Source organism: Fistularia commersonii, chromosome 28 (assembly GCF_037954325.1).
Source record: "Fistularia commersonii isolate RoL2024-O1a breed Wild chromosome 28, RoL_Fcom_v1.0, whole genome shotgun sequence".
Classification (NCBI taxonomy): domain Eukaryota; kingdom Metazoa; phylum Chordata; class Actinopteri; order Syngnathiformes; family Fistulariidae; genus Fistularia; species Fistularia commersonii.
Genome location: NC_141311.1, coordinates 1,979,809 through 1,994,173, shown reverse-complemented (window position 1 = coordinate 1,994,173; position 14,365 = coordinate 1,979,809). Strand labels below are relative to the sequence as shown.

The following is a 14,365-nucleotide window of genomic DNA, read 5'->3' as shown; positions in this document are numbered from 1 at the left end:
CAGTGATTAGAGTGGAAAACTTCTTTTCAAAATGCTCATCAGGCTCCAGTCAGATGAACCAGATGACGGGAGGCATGGGCGTCCCCTCTTCGGACCAGACTGGCATGCACTCCGACTCCTCTCTGCCCTCCAACCTCAACAAGTGAGCATTCTCTTGCTGCGTCACAGGAAAACAGCTCTTTGCTGGCTTTAGCTCACGTGCGTTATTTCTCAAGAAGTTTATTGGGTGTGTTTTTGCCGTAAATTTGAGTAGAATTGAAATGACCTCCCTTCTGTTCTAATCAACAACATCAAAAGTATGTGCACGGTGTGTCCATGTGGGTTGCTATTCAGGCTTTTTCTTGATAAAACTCGAAAAGTGACACGCACTCGACAGTTCATGAGGTTTTGTGCGATGCGATATTCGACCTCAATGTGTAAAACTTGCATAAAAGAGTTTCCCCCCCTTCTCTCTGTTCCACAGTCAGTTGTTGCCTGATGGGTCAGTCGGAGGAGGCATGGGAAACCTTCCTGCTGCAACTCCCATCTCTGCATCAGGAGCAAGGAAGGCCTGGCATGAGCATGTCACTCAGGACCTGCGCACTCACCTGGTGCACAAACTGTAAGTTCAAAAAAACCGACGCGCTATTCTGTAGAATTGACATGCAGTAGAACCAGTTTCGTATTTACTCATTACAGGGAAATCATAACTTTATTTGAGTTTGTTCTATTTGTTCATCCGCTATGTTGCAGTTTGGTAATGGCTTCTGTTTTTCTTCAGAGTACAAGCCATATTCCCCACCCCAGACCCTGCAGCACTGAAGGACCGGCGTATGGAGAACCTGGTGGCATATGCAAGAAAGGTTGAGGGTGACATGTATGAGTCGGCCAACAGCAGGGTAACAAATCCAATCAGCTTGGTTGAACATTTATATCTAAGGCCGTTTCCACGACTTGCCCAGAATGACTTTTCTCCCTTCTTTCCTTGTCGCCTAGGATGAGTATTACCATTTCCTGGCAGAGAAGATCTACAAGATCCAGAAGGAACTGGAGGAGAAGAGGCGCTCACGGCTTCAGAAACAGCCTGGCATGGTGGGCTCAGCTGGGCCACAGCAGCAGGGGATGGTTCAGCCCAACGCAGTGGCCCCGGGCCAGGCTGTTCGACCACCCAGTTAGTACCCGACCCCTTAACGCTCAACTTTAACAGTTAAATATCGTTAAGTCAACAGCTCACAAATTAATACTGTGAATTATTTACTTAGATGGACCTGTTCCGATGCCTAACCTACCGAATCAGATCATGAACCGCATGCAGGTGCCCCAAGGTGTGTAACGTGCGAGCTACACGTCCTTGATTGGACGACTTTCCCACATGTTACTCGAAGATGCTAATGAATCAGTGAAGGAATAATGAAGGAATTCTTCACACCCAAGTTTTGGAGAACTTCATACTCAGATGTTTAAGTTTCAGTTCCTCTGCAAGTCCCACCGGATGTAGACCGTGAAATTGATAGAACTCTTGTATGATCTACCCTCTGTAATTCAGTGTGTTTGCACTCCTGCAGGAATCAATCAGTTTAACCAGATCGCAATGCAGAATGCTCAGATGTCTCAGGCACCCCTGGGGCCGCGGGCACCGTCCCCCATGAACCATCCGCAGCAGATGAACATGAGCTCCGTCCCAGCGGTGGGATGTTTTCTTCATTTACCTCTGCCTTTGTAATCCCGCTGCAGAACTACCACATAGATAACCTCTACCCCAGTCATCTGTCGGTCGACGGATGCCCGCTCTCATGAGGTTCTAAGTTCGACTACTTTCCTTTTTCAGATGAGCATGTCCCCTTCAAGAATGCCTCAACCTCAAGGAATGATGAGCAATCATGCAAACAACATGGTGGCTCAGCAAGCCAACCAGGGCCAATTCATGCCACAGGGCCAGTTCCCTGCTTCCGCAGGTGGAACAATAAACGTGAATGTAGGCATGGGCCAGCCCATAACACAAGCCGCTGTCACACAGGTGAGCAGACGTGTGGTGAGTGTGACATTTTGTTTTTCTCTAAATGTTATAACTCCAACAAGCATCTTATTTCTTCGGAGAGATTCAAAGGTGTGCGATGTCATGTAGAGTCTTGGTCGTAATTACATGCTAACTGTGACTCCCCCCTTTGCCCTGGCGCCCGCAGAACTCTAACCTCCCTCTGAACGCGCTGGGCTCACACAACTCCCAGCTGCCCTGCGGTCCTGCCGCACAGCCCAGCTTGGTCGCAACCCCTCCACCGAACGCCTCTGCCGGTCTGCAGCCCCAGCCGCAGCAGCAACTGCAGCAACACCAACCGCCTGTTCCGGCTCAGGTGCCGCCGCAGCCCAGCACCCCCGCCTCCACGGGCGGGCCGTCGTCCACCCCGACCCACATACCCAGCGGCCTCCCCGGCCCCCCGTCGGCGATGAGCACGCCGCCTGACCCTTCCCAGCCCCTCACACCCCTGCAGCCGCAGCCAGAACCCCCCAGCCAGATGCAGCAGCCAACCTCAGTGCAGGCACAGCACCCTAGCACACCGGTGAGGCGCCTCGACTGAATATTCATGTTACCGCTTTTGCGTTGGGGGTTTTCGCTTTCTCGTCAGGGCGCTTTCGATACCATTTTTTAACTTCTGCCATGAATTTAGTTAGCAAACATGTTCAGAACAACAGTTCATGTGGCCTTTTCCAGCTGAGAGCGACTAATTTTACTTCCATGGCGTTCACGGTCGCAGTTTGTCTGTATGCCCTCGAACTGATCACCAATGTGGTAGTCAGAATTTCGCTCTTTGCTCTCCAAGTTGTCCCAGGCGGCAGCCAGTATTGAAAACCGAGTGCCCACCCCAGGCTCTGTGGCTGAGCTGAACTCTCAACAGAACTTGCCAGAGATGTCAGGCACCGAAGTCAAAACCGAGGTAAAAGATGAGGATGGCGACAGCAGCTCTGGGAAGAAGCAGGTGGTCATAAAAATGGAGGTATGGATTTTTTTTTTTAATTGTTTCAACTGCAAATAAAGCCTGAAGATAGTTTCATCACTGAGCCAGTAAATATGACTTCTGTTTTGACTGTGACTGTGTTTCAATTCAAATGGATGATTAGGTGAAGTCAATCTTGTTATTGTTTATCCCGCAGGATGAAGAAACCAAACCCCTATTGGTGAAAAAGAAGGAGCCAGACGCAGCAGAGCTGAAGCAGGAACCAATGGAAACTGAGGAAAAGAAGCCGGAAATGAAGGCAGAACTCAAAGAAGAGGAGGATAGTGGGGCCACGACCCAATCAACCACCTCCACCACTCAGAATCGCAAAAAAAGTGAGAAAATGCCAGCGATTTTATTTCAATTTTGTAATACGCATCATTCTTGAGCAATTTAAGAAAAAAAAATCTTCTCCAGACATTAGAGAGTACATGTTTGTCGACATTACCGAGTATTATTTTTACTGTAATGCTTCAATTCTGTGCCCAGTTTTCAAGCCGGAAGAGCTGAGGCAAACCCTTATGCCAACACTTGAGGCCCTTTACAGGCAAGACCCGGAGTCACTGCCCTTCAGACAACCTGTAGACCCCCTGCAACTGGGCATCCCGGTAAGTGTCCGCGACAGTCGCGAACCCCTTATTCCGTCGTGCGCCGAACCAACGTGGAGCAGGAGGGGCTTGTTTTCATAAACACTGGTCTCGTTACACAGGACTACTTTGACATAGTGAAGAACCCCATCGATCTATCCACTATCAAACGCAAGCTGGATACGGGTCAGTACCAGGAGCCCTGGCAGTACGTGGACGACGTGTGGCTCATGTTCAACAACGCCTGGCTGTACAACCGTAAAACATCTCGCGTTTACAAGTATTGCACCAAACTGGCCGAAGTATTCGAGGTAGAGATCGACCCCGTGATGCAGAGCCTGGGCTACTGCTGCGGCAGGAAGGTGAGGCGACGCACGGCTGTTAACGAGCCACGTTTCACTATAGTCGTCTTCTCGTTCGTGTCGATCTTCACCTCACCCAAGTTTACTGCGGTGTTACTGAAACGCGGGTCATTAATGCTTCTTTCGTGTCTCCACAGTATGAGTTCTCACCTCAGACACTCTGTTGCTATGGTAAACAGTTGTGCACCATTTCCAGGGATGGCACCTACTACAGCTACCAGAACAGGTAAACGCGCACGCCGTCTGCCAGAGGAGAAAATGTCAATGGAAAAGACAAAGGTGTGCGGATACAACATGGCCAAAGGCTGCTTTGACCGCACACATTTACCTAAACACCGTCAAAATAGTTTGAGGTGGATCTTTTCTTTACAGGGGTGTTTCCCACACAACAGAATTTATATTTTTGGCCAGACATGACATCCATGATCGAGTCTTGTGTTGTGGAATCATCTATTGTGCCCCACAACAAGCACCCAGGTTCCCTCTGCTGGTCAGATGATGTCACTGCACGTCAGTGAAACAACCAGTACTCGTTACACATTGAAATGTCCGGCTTCTCAGCGCACTTCGGTTCCCTGGGTTATTGTACAAAAGAAATATTTATCAAGCTTGAACGACATGGTTAAGATGATAAAGTAATAAATTGGTAGAACTTACGTGGATAAGCGTTCAAAAGTGGTCCAAGTGGTCCAAGTCCTGAAAAACTGTAGGGGCCGTAAGACATCCTTCCATCTATTTCCATCATCTCTCAGTCGGTCTCCCTTGACTTGCCAATATTTGTCGTCCATAACCCATGCTGTTTGTATCACAATTTTTTTTTTTTTTTTTTTTTAATGTATTGACACTTTGTATTTTTATATCACGTTGTCCAGCATGCGATGTCAAAACTGGTGGCTCTCTCTCATTTACACCTGTGTGACATCACAATTGGATTTTGGCATGCTTTCTCCAATTCTGTTTTTAGTTTGAATGAGCCTGAATGTATCATGATCATTTCATTTGTGACTAACCTATACCTCTGCCTGTGTGTGTGTGTGTGTGTGTCCTTCCATCTGTTCGCTGCCCATGCTCCGTCCGCGGTTGTTGCCATACGCTCCGTTCACCCTGCATTCTGCCACCTGTGTGCCGGTTTGCCTGTGCTGCTACTGTGTGTGCCGGCTGCAGTTCACCCAAATATGGCCTTATTGCCGACAGGTATCACTTCTGTGAGAAGTGCTTCAATGAGATCCAGGGCAACAGTGTGACCCTGGGGGACGACCCGGCACAGCCACAGACGTAAGTTAGCAGGCTTAGGACGCTGACCACGACCCGGTGGTCGTCTTTTCAGATTTTCAGGCCGTTACTCACCGGACTTCATCGTGAGGAAAGCGGTTCCCCGGAACTGACGTCAACTTTGTCTGGCTTCTTCTTCTCTTTTGACACAGCATGATATCAAAGGAGCAGTTTGAAAAGAAGAAAAATGACATGTTGGACCCTGAACCGTGAGTATTCTCCCGGCATCCGCTTAAGTGCCCCCTGGTGCTGATGAGAGCGACCCTTTACAAAAGCGAATGCTTCTCCGTGCAGGTTTGTTGAATGTAAGGACTGTGGACGAAAGATGCATCAGATCTGCGTGCTGCACTACGATGTCATTTGGCCATCAGGGTGAGTCTTCGGCCGACAGCCCTCGACCCGGCCCTCTGTTTTAGCATTCCTTACATTTGCATTTACTCCGCTAAGCTGCTGGTCAGTTGTGATTTTGTTGTTCTTTTTTTTTTTTTTTAATGCTTTAGCTTCATCTGTGATAACTGTCTCAAGAAGTCTGGCAAATCAAGAAAGGAGAACAAGTTTTCAGCCAGAAGTAAGTTGCCGGCGGCATCTTACTTAAGCCTTAAAAATAACTGCACCTTTGTGTAGAGGAAGGCTCGAATTATTACTACAGTAAGCATTGTTTTGTATTTGCTCAGGGTTACAGTCGACCAGACTGGGGACGTACATAGAGGACAGAGTGAATAAGTACTTGAAAAGACAAAACCACCCCGAGGCCGGAGAGGTGTTTGTCCGAGTGGTGGCCAGCTCTGACAAAACTGTGGAAATAAAGCCCGGGATGAAGTCTAGGTAAGACATGGCTCCATCTCAAAAAGCTCACAGGAGTGCATGATGTGACCGCTTTAAGGCCTTTTAACAAAGTTCTTCATGTTTGAGGGCCATTTGAAATGAGTTTGTGTTATATGATTATCCTCTTCTGTGTTTAGTGTGCCTTTAGTACGTTCTTGCCATTGAAATTTTTTTTTTTTTAATCAAACCGTGAAGGCAGAATTTATTCTAATGATGGCATAAGTCACTATTCCTTTTGTCTGAATTTTTTTAGCTCTCATTCAAGTATGACGTTGACCGACAAAAATGTTCAACATCTTCGATGTCTTAAACCCAAAGGCCTCGTAGACGTTCCAGAGAGTTTGAAAATTGGAATTCATGAAGACTTCTTATGTTAATGATCAGCTCCATATACATTTTGGTTTGGGGAAACCTTCAAACCTTTTGAATAATGAATTAGTTGCAGAAATGTAAGCGCTACCTTTGGAGCTCATGATTTAATTTACACCGTAAATCATCAGTTTATCATATAAATGTAATTTCCACATAAACAAAACCACAGACTTTGCATGAAAGATCCAACTATGGAAATGAGCCCTGAGTCGGGATCCCAGAATAATTCCATCTCCCTTCCACCATGAAACTAAGCTCCTCTTTTAAGGGGGAAGTTATTAGGTTTCAAGTGAACCCATGCTCTTTGTTTCCACAGGTTTGTGGACTCTGGCGAGATGGTGGAGAGCTTTCCTTATAGAACCAAAGCACTTTTTGCATTTGAGGAAATAGACGGCGTGGATGTTTGTTTCTTCGGCATGCATGTCCAGGAGTATGGCTCGGATTGCCCCTTTCCAAATACCAGGTCAATGAAGCCAACACAATTGCCGTGCATGCGTTGTGCTCCTGTTGCATATTCCTCAGTGACCTTCCATTCTAAAATGTCTCCATCTCTTTCTTGCAGACGGGTTTACATATCATATCTCGACAGTATTCACTTCTTCAGGCCGCGTATGCTAAGGACTGCAGTGTACCATGAGATCTTAATAGGCTACCTGGAGTATGTGAAGAAACTTGGGTGGGTGAAGAGTCGCGTGATGTGTTTCGTACAATTCTTGTCGGAACAAGCATTAATAGCCCGTCCCTCTCAGGTATGTGATGGGTCACATCTGGGCCTGCCCACCCAGTGAAGGAGATGACTACATTTTCCACTGCCACCCTCCTGACCAGAAGATCCCCAAGCCCAAGAGGCTCCAGGAGTGGTACAGGAAGATGCTGGAGACGGCGTTCGCTGAGAGAATAATTCATGACTACAAGGTCAGCCGGTTGAACCATCTCGTCCGTTAGGCTCCTCTCCATGCGAACCTTAGACCACCATTTCAGACGACAGAGTGTGAAGGCAGACCGCACTGTTGTGTACTGTCGGGCTTTTCTGACTAAGTTCAAATGAAACTTCCATTAGTAACCACCTTTTACTTTGCATTCAGAAGTGAATCCAAAAAGCCTTCATGTTGAGCAGGTATCTATAAGAGACAGGCCTTTTTATTACGGCACATTTATGCCAGGAAATAATCAGTGATTCTTCTAAAACGGAAGAAAGGTAGTTTGTCCGTTTGTCCACGTCGGAGACGGAACGTGAGAGGGATTTTGGCTTCATCCTTGTCATGGCCTCACTACTTTTCTTTTTCTTCTTTTGTTCTTTTCTCAATAACTGATGAACAGCCCTTCTTTTTTTTGGCCATTTAAGACGATCAGTTAACCCGACCGATGTGTAAATGCTTTAACTCCCCTTGTAACCTGATTTGTCCTTCCAAATGTACATGCTTACTTAGTTCAAATTGCAAAATTTAAATTAAATTGAAATTGGGAGGATCAAATTTTACGTAACGATAAGTTTGCAGTCACTTCAGCCTCTGTAATTTTGACTCATCCGTGCTTCCCGTCCTGCTGGGGAGCTCGCCGACGGTCTGGTCTTTGCTGATGAGAGCTCTGCTTGTCGCTGTGCTCAGGACATTTTCAAGCAGGCGACAGAAGACAGGCTGACCAGCGCGTACGAGCTGCCGTACTTCGAGGGTGACTTTTGGCCTAATGTGCTGGAGGAGAGCATCAAGGAGCTGGAGCAGGAGGAGGAGGAGAGGAAGAAGGAGGAGAACACGGCCTCTTGTGAGACAACCGAGGTGAGTTTTTGAGAAAGGTGGACGTACCATTTTGAAACGGCTTTTCAAAACAGCAACACACCCAAGAGGATTCATGCGTCTCCCAAAATTTCCTCCGGCACTTATCGTATAAAACTTTTCCATCGTTTTATAACCTCTATTTAATTACATAATCTAGCCTTGCGCATTTTGCAACCTCTGCCTCTCTAAACCGTCATGTCCTTTTTTTTTTTTTTTTTTTTTTACAAGGGCGCCCACGCTGACAGCAAGAATGCCAAAAAGAAGAACAACAAGAAAACCAACAAAAACAAGAGCAGCGTCAGCCGAGCCAATAAGAAAAAGCCTGGGATGCCGAATGTAGCCAATGATCTGTCCCAGAAGCTCTACGCCACCATGGAGAAGCATAAGGAGGTTGTGTGACCTGTCAAGATACCGCACAGATATTGGCTTTTTATTCCGGTTCAATTTCAAGCGCATCATCTGGTTTGCACCGCAAACAGAATCATAACTTTACATGTATCAGGAACGGGTCCGTCAGGGGGACAGCACAGGTTAGATGCTCTGGAGATAAAGTGACAATGAGATGGTTTGGATGTGGACAGGAGGGATAGTGAAGATCTGGGAACTGCAAAGGTGCAGGTCTAGAGGAACACCAGAGAGGAGATTTCTAGATGCAGGGATGGAAGACAGGAAGAGAAGCGGTCGGAGAGGAATTGCAATTGAATTGCAATTTTTGTTTGTCGCTTTGGATAAAAGCGTCTGCTAACTGACTACTGTAATGTAATGTCATGAGAGGATCGGGTGAAGGCAGATGTTTGGCTGTGGTGACCCCTGCAGGGAGCAGACACATGGAAGACTTGAACTTTGCATGAACCTGCTCTTTTTGACAGTGAGTACCCAGGTCCAACACCCACGCTAGTGAGCTACAGAGATGTTTCATATCCTCGTCTCCCTGGTCTGCCGCTGCCTGTCTTTGAATCCAAGATGTGACTGAAAGTTGTATTTACAACCAAATTTGGTTTTAGCGCCTGCAGCCTTTTTGTATTAGGAGGATCACTTACACAAAACAAAGTGTAGCCCGTTGTCTGACGTTATCTAGCCTTTTAACCTGAGCGTAAGCGAAGATAATTGACTAACTGAGGGGGAAAAAAGGCAAATGACTTGGAAAAGCAGAAGTTGTCCTGGAAAATGATTTCACCTCCCACTCCCACTCTTCCTTGTGAGTGAACACAAAGTGATGCACGTCTGTTGTCAGGCTGTTTTTCGATGGGAAACATTAAGATCCAGGGCTTCTCTGTTTCTAGCAGCATGTCGCAATCCTGCCACTTGGGGTTTCCATTTGACTTTGTCGCTAGATATAGAGACTTTTCAGAGGCCGGTGAGAACTTCTTCTTTCCAAAGAAGCACATGGAGACAAAACATTGATTTTTTTCACGTCAAACTGAGACACTTCATAGATAAGTTTCGGCCAATGTCTGCGTTTCTTTTCAATCAGACCTCTTGGGGTGGAAGAGGAATAACTATAGAAGCACCGTTCCATTGTCCTGGAAAATAATTTCAATAAAAGGAGCAGGAATGTGTGTGGAAAACATCTCTTTATAAGAACTTACTGCTTTATGGGACCTAATCCTGGTGAACCTACACATTATTACCTAGATGTTTCTCTGAGCCTGGCCTACTTTCTTAAATGGCCCACAAATGGTGGTTGAATCTGCATGATTAATGCAGGGACAAAAAAAATCATTCTGGCTCAGACTTCACACACACTTCAAATACTCTTCAAACTCCCGTAGCCCATTTTCAGGCCCTGAAAATTATCATCTTTTCACCTCAAGTGTTTATCTCGGGCCAGTCAAGATCGTGGGGCTGAAAAGAGTGGTGGTTTCGTGTTTTTCCGGGCAGGTCATAATTGCTGCAGGTTTGAGGAGCAAATGATGTTGGAGGCATCTCCTCCAACATCATCTCTAATAAGAGAAATGACTTCACCATGAGTCATTTGGGCGCTATCACCCAATGGAAACCTCTAATTTGAATTGTTCGTGACAAATTTTGCCAGAGCCGGCGAAGTTGTCTTCACGCTTAGTCAATTTTCGCTGCCAACGTAATTGCAGCAGTCAGCCCTTTAATTGCAGAGCATCAAGTCTTTTTCATAGCGTGAACTGTTGACGCATTTACAAAAACAGAAACCGCAACATATATTTAAATTGCTGTGCCTTCAAAACAAACAATATGTTTCTCTTTTTTTTTTTTCCCAGGTGTTCTTTGTAATCCACCTCCATTCTGGGCCCGTCATTAACACCCTGCCCCCCATTATGGACCCCGACCCCCTCTTGACGTGCGACTTGATGGATGGCCGTGATGCCTTTTTGACTTTGGCCAGGGACAAGCACTGGGAGTTCAGCTCCCTGCGAAGGTGCAAGTGGAGCACAATGTGCATGTTGGTGGAGCTGCACACCCAGGGTCAGGACCGCTTTGTGTACACCTGCAACGAGTGCAAACACCATGTGGAGACTCGTTGGCACTGTACTGTTTGTGAGGTAGGCGAGAGTGGCAAACCCTTTTTTTTTTTTCCCCCCCCAACAAAAAGTGCCATCTGAATGTAACCTTATTGTGGGCTTGTCTTTCTATTCCAGGACTATGACCTATGCATTAATTGCCACAACACTAAGGGCCACGAGCATCAGATGGTCAAGTGGGGCTTGGGTATCGACGACGACAACAACGGCCAGAGCGGCGAGGCCTCCAAGAGCCCTCAGGAAAGCCGACGTCTCAGCATCCAGCGCTGCATTCAGTCCCTGGTTCACGCATGCCAATGCCGCAACGCTAACTGCTCCCTGCCGTCATGTCAGAAGATGAAGAGAGTGGTCCAGCACACCAAAGGCTGCAAGCGGAAGACCAACGGCGGCTGCCCCGTGTGCAAACAGCTCATCGCTTTATGTTGCTATCACGCAAAGCACTGTCAAGAGAACAAGTGTCCCGTTCCCTTCTGCCTCAACATTAAGCAGAAACTCCGCCAGCAGCAGCTGCAGCACAGACTCCAGCAGGCTCAAATGATGCGCCGCAGAATGGCCACCATGGCCGGGAGGGGCATGCCCTTACCATCTCCACCTACCTCATCTGCCCCCGACACCCCTAACTCTGTCCAGCAGCCTCACACACCCCAGACCCCCCAGCCCATTCCCAACCAGCCCCAACAGCAGCCGACACCCAACCCCGCCAACGTCGCCCAAGGCTTCGCCAACAACGGCCGCGGCAGCCAGCCCCCCACGCCGATCCCGCAGGGCAAACCGGGGCCGCAGTCGTCCCCTCTCCATCAGCAGCAGTCGCCGCTGCCTAACCTGCAACACCAACAGCCGCCTCAGCCTCAGCTGCAGCCGCCGCAGCAGCAGCAGCCCCTGATGACGGCCCTGAAGGTCGCCCGACAAATTGAGATGGTCGCCAAGGCGAAGCAGCAGCAGAATTACGCCATGAACGGGATGCCGATGAACCACCCGAGAATGATGGGGCCCATGCAGGGCCAGATGCAGATGATGCAAGGGCCCAGGGGACCCCAGGTGATGCGGGCTATGCAGCAGGGCCAGTGGGGTTCGGACATGCAGAATTCCATGCAGAATCCGCAGGCTCCTCACCCGCAGGTTCCTCCCCAACAAGGCCCCATGGCTCCTCAGCAGGCTCAGGGAACCGCCATGCCGCAGCAGGGCCCGCTTAGCATCATGCCCCAGCAACAGGGTCTCCAAATGCCCGGCGTCATGGCCCCCCAAGGGCCCTCGCAGCAGGGCATGGGGCCGCAGCAGCAGACGATGCCCAGGGGGATGCCGGGCAACATCGCTCCCAACGCCTTGCAGGAGCTACTGCGCACTCTCAAATCTCCCAGCTCGCCGCAGCAGCAGCAGCAGGTCCTCAACATCCTGAAGTCCAACCCTCAGCTTATGGCTGCCTTCATTAAACAGAGAACCGCCAAGTACCACGCCAACCAGCCCCAGCAACAGCAGCAACCCCCGCAGCAGCCCTCGCAGCAGCAAAACCCGCAGGCCATGTTGGGTTCTCAGCCAGGAATGCAGGCCATGGCGGCGATGGCAAATCAGGTGCAGAGGCCGGGAATGCCGCCTCAGCAGCAGCCCGGCCCCCAAGCCATGGCACAGTTGGGCCCTCAAGGCCAGATGATGAACGCTGCTCAAAACGGCAACGCCCAGATGTACCGCAGGCAGCAGCTTATGAGGATGCAGCAGTTACAGCAGCAGCAGCAGCAGCAGCAGCAAGCGCAGCAACAGCAGGGAGGTATGCCTCAGGGTCACGGTCAGTTCCCCCAGCAGCAGCCAGGCCCCGCCAGCTACTCCCAGCTCCGCATGCAGCAGCAAATGGCTATGCAAGGAAGTGGAGGGCCCATGGGCCAGCTCCCTCCCACATCCCAAATGGGCCAACCGGGGATGGGCATGGACGGGCCCCAAAACCTCTTACAGCAGCGTATGCTTCAGCAGCAAATGTTGAAGCAGCAAATGGGCTCGCCGGTGCAGGCGAATTCCATGAGTCCGCAGCCCCACATGCTTCAAGGCCAAGCGCAGGGAGGAGCTCACCTGCCCGGCCAAACCATGGGAAACCCCCTGGGAAACCAAGTGCGCTCCCCAGCCCCGGTGCAATCGCCCCGTCCGCCGTCGCAGCAGCCCCCGCATTCCAGTCCCTCCCCGCGAATACAGCCCCAGCCCTCGCCGCAGCACGCCGCCCTCCACGCCGGCTCTCCCCACCCCGGCCTCGGAGGACCCATGTCAGGCCCGATGGACCAGGGACACATGGGGACGCCGGAGCAGAGCGCCATGCTCCCGCAGCTCAACACGCCCAACCGGGGAGGGCTGAGTAACGACATGGGCATGGTGGGCGACACGACGGGGGACACGCTTGAAAAATTCGTTGAAAGATTGTAGCATTTCTCGACAGAAGAATGGCCTTGATCTCTTTTCAGCTGAGACGTTTTTTATATTTGCTGATGTAAAAAGGTAAAAGAACTACAGGTAAATGAATGGTATGAGGCCTACGGACAGTGGACACCCCCTTAACCAAGGGACTGCTTTTTATTCCAACAGAGTGATTTAAAAATTGCTGTTGAAGACAGCTTAGACACAAAAGGATATATTTTTGGTTCAGACCAGCCATGCCAGAATTTGCCCTGGTCTTTGTGTTGTTTAAATTTGGTTTTCATTTGTTATGCTCTGGTATTGACTTTTTTAACAAAACGTTTCAAAACAACAAAAAAAAAAAACAAAAAAAAAAACAAAAAATTTGATTTCCTTTTTTTATTTTGTATCTTGCAAATTAATATTGTATTTGTGTTGAGCAGACTGTAAAATTATGTGTCTGGGATTTTTTGCCAGGTTTCACCTCTTGCTCATTTTCTCTATTCCTGGCTAATTTATTCAAAAGGACTGCCTTTGGGAAAGCCTTAAATTTCCTTCCTGTTTGCAGAGTCTATGGGAGATTAACGTATTTGTATAGATCTAGTGACTATTGCACACACCCAAACACAACACGCAGGTGTAAGAAGCGCCTGCCTCGAAGCTTGTTAATGTTCACAGGTGCCGGAATGTTCTTTTTACTAGCCTCGGCCCAGTATTTGTCTTGCAGATGTTCGAATAATTGCTTCGTCTCTCCTTCAGTCTAAAGAACTTCTCTTCAAGTCCTGTACCTCTTTTGCCTGTGGTGAGAAAAATGAACTTGTTTCACTGCTGATTTGTGTTCAGAGGGTTTTGTGCATCATTTTCTCTCTTGCATTAAACTTGAATTGATGAACGTTTCTCTAATGTAAATCATGCAGCTAGACAAACCTGTAAATATGCAGAAAATAAGATTGAGATCACTGTACAAACTGGTTCAAAATGGCTCATTTCGTACTTATATACCATATTGTTAAATAAACCTGTGTGCCACAGACTCCGCTTCTAATTTCTGTGATTCAACACGTTTTTATATCTCGCTGAAATTTGCTCCAAAGACCAAAGGGGAATGAAGCACCGCGTGACTACTTCATTAAGAGGAATTGCCTTTTCACAGTACAAGCGTCAAGCGGTTATCATCTCCACGAGACTGAATTTGGATGATGAAATGTTAAAGAATCATTTGAGTGTAACTTGGACTGGACAATAAGAGAGTTTGACGCTGAAGAAATTAGCAAACATGAGCGTTATGGTGTTGGATTTACAGTTAAGATTTTTTTTTTTTACACAGCACAA

General features: G+C 48.3%; 1 protein-coding gene across 3 annotated transcripts in view; it reads left to right on the top strand.

Annotated features, from left to right (window-relative positions):
• The window catches only part of crebbpb (CREB binding lysine acetyltransferase b), a 36,331-nt gene extending 22,265 nt beyond the window's left edge, over positions 1-14,066 (top strand). The window contains exons 7-31 of one of the 3 annotated variants that reach the window (XM_086175713.1): positions 43-142; positions 464-601; positions 761-878; positions 976-1,150; positions 1,242-1,304; positions 1,545-1,666; positions 1,808-1,996; positions 2,163-2,537; positions 2,799-2,972; positions 3,130-3,307; positions 3,462-3,580; positions 3,682-3,921; positions 4,059-4,147; positions 5,086-5,196; positions 5,346-5,402; positions 5,488-5,565; positions 5,694-5,761; positions 5,868-6,018; positions 6,707-6,853; positions 6,953-7,066; positions 7,140-7,305; positions 7,998-8,165; positions 8,394-8,555; positions 10,400-10,681; positions 10,778-14,066. In XM_086175713.1, the coding sequence (XP_086031839.1) occupies positions 43-142; positions 464-601; positions 761-878; positions 976-1,150; positions 1,242-1,304; positions 1,545-1,666; positions 1,808-1,996; positions 2,163-2,537; positions 2,799-2,972; positions 3,130-3,307; positions 3,462-3,580; positions 3,682-3,921; positions 4,059-4,147; positions 5,086-5,196; positions 5,346-5,402; positions 5,488-5,565; positions 5,694-5,761; positions 5,868-6,018; positions 6,707-6,853; positions 6,953-7,066; positions 7,140-7,305; positions 7,998-8,165; positions 8,394-8,555; positions 10,400-10,681; positions 10,778-13,063 (5,870 nt within the window). In that variant the 3' untranslated portion in view covers positions 13,064-14,066. Of the gene's footprint in view, positions 1-42; positions 143-463; positions 602-760; positions 879-975; positions 1,151-1,241; positions 1,305-1,544; positions 1,667-1,807; positions 2,012-2,162; positions 2,538-2,798; positions 2,973-3,129; positions 3,308-3,461; positions 3,581-3,681; positions 3,922-4,058; positions 4,148-5,085; positions 5,197-5,345; positions 5,403-5,487; positions 5,566-5,693; positions 5,762-5,867; positions 6,019-6,706; positions 6,854-6,952; positions 7,067-7,139; positions 7,306-7,997; positions 8,166-8,393; positions 8,556-10,399; positions 10,682-10,777 lie in introns of all 3 variants that reach the window. The other 2 variants (XM_086175715.1, XM_086175712.1) reach the window with 2 other exon arrangements.
• The last annotated feature ends 299 nt before the right edge of the window (positions 14,067-14,365 follow it).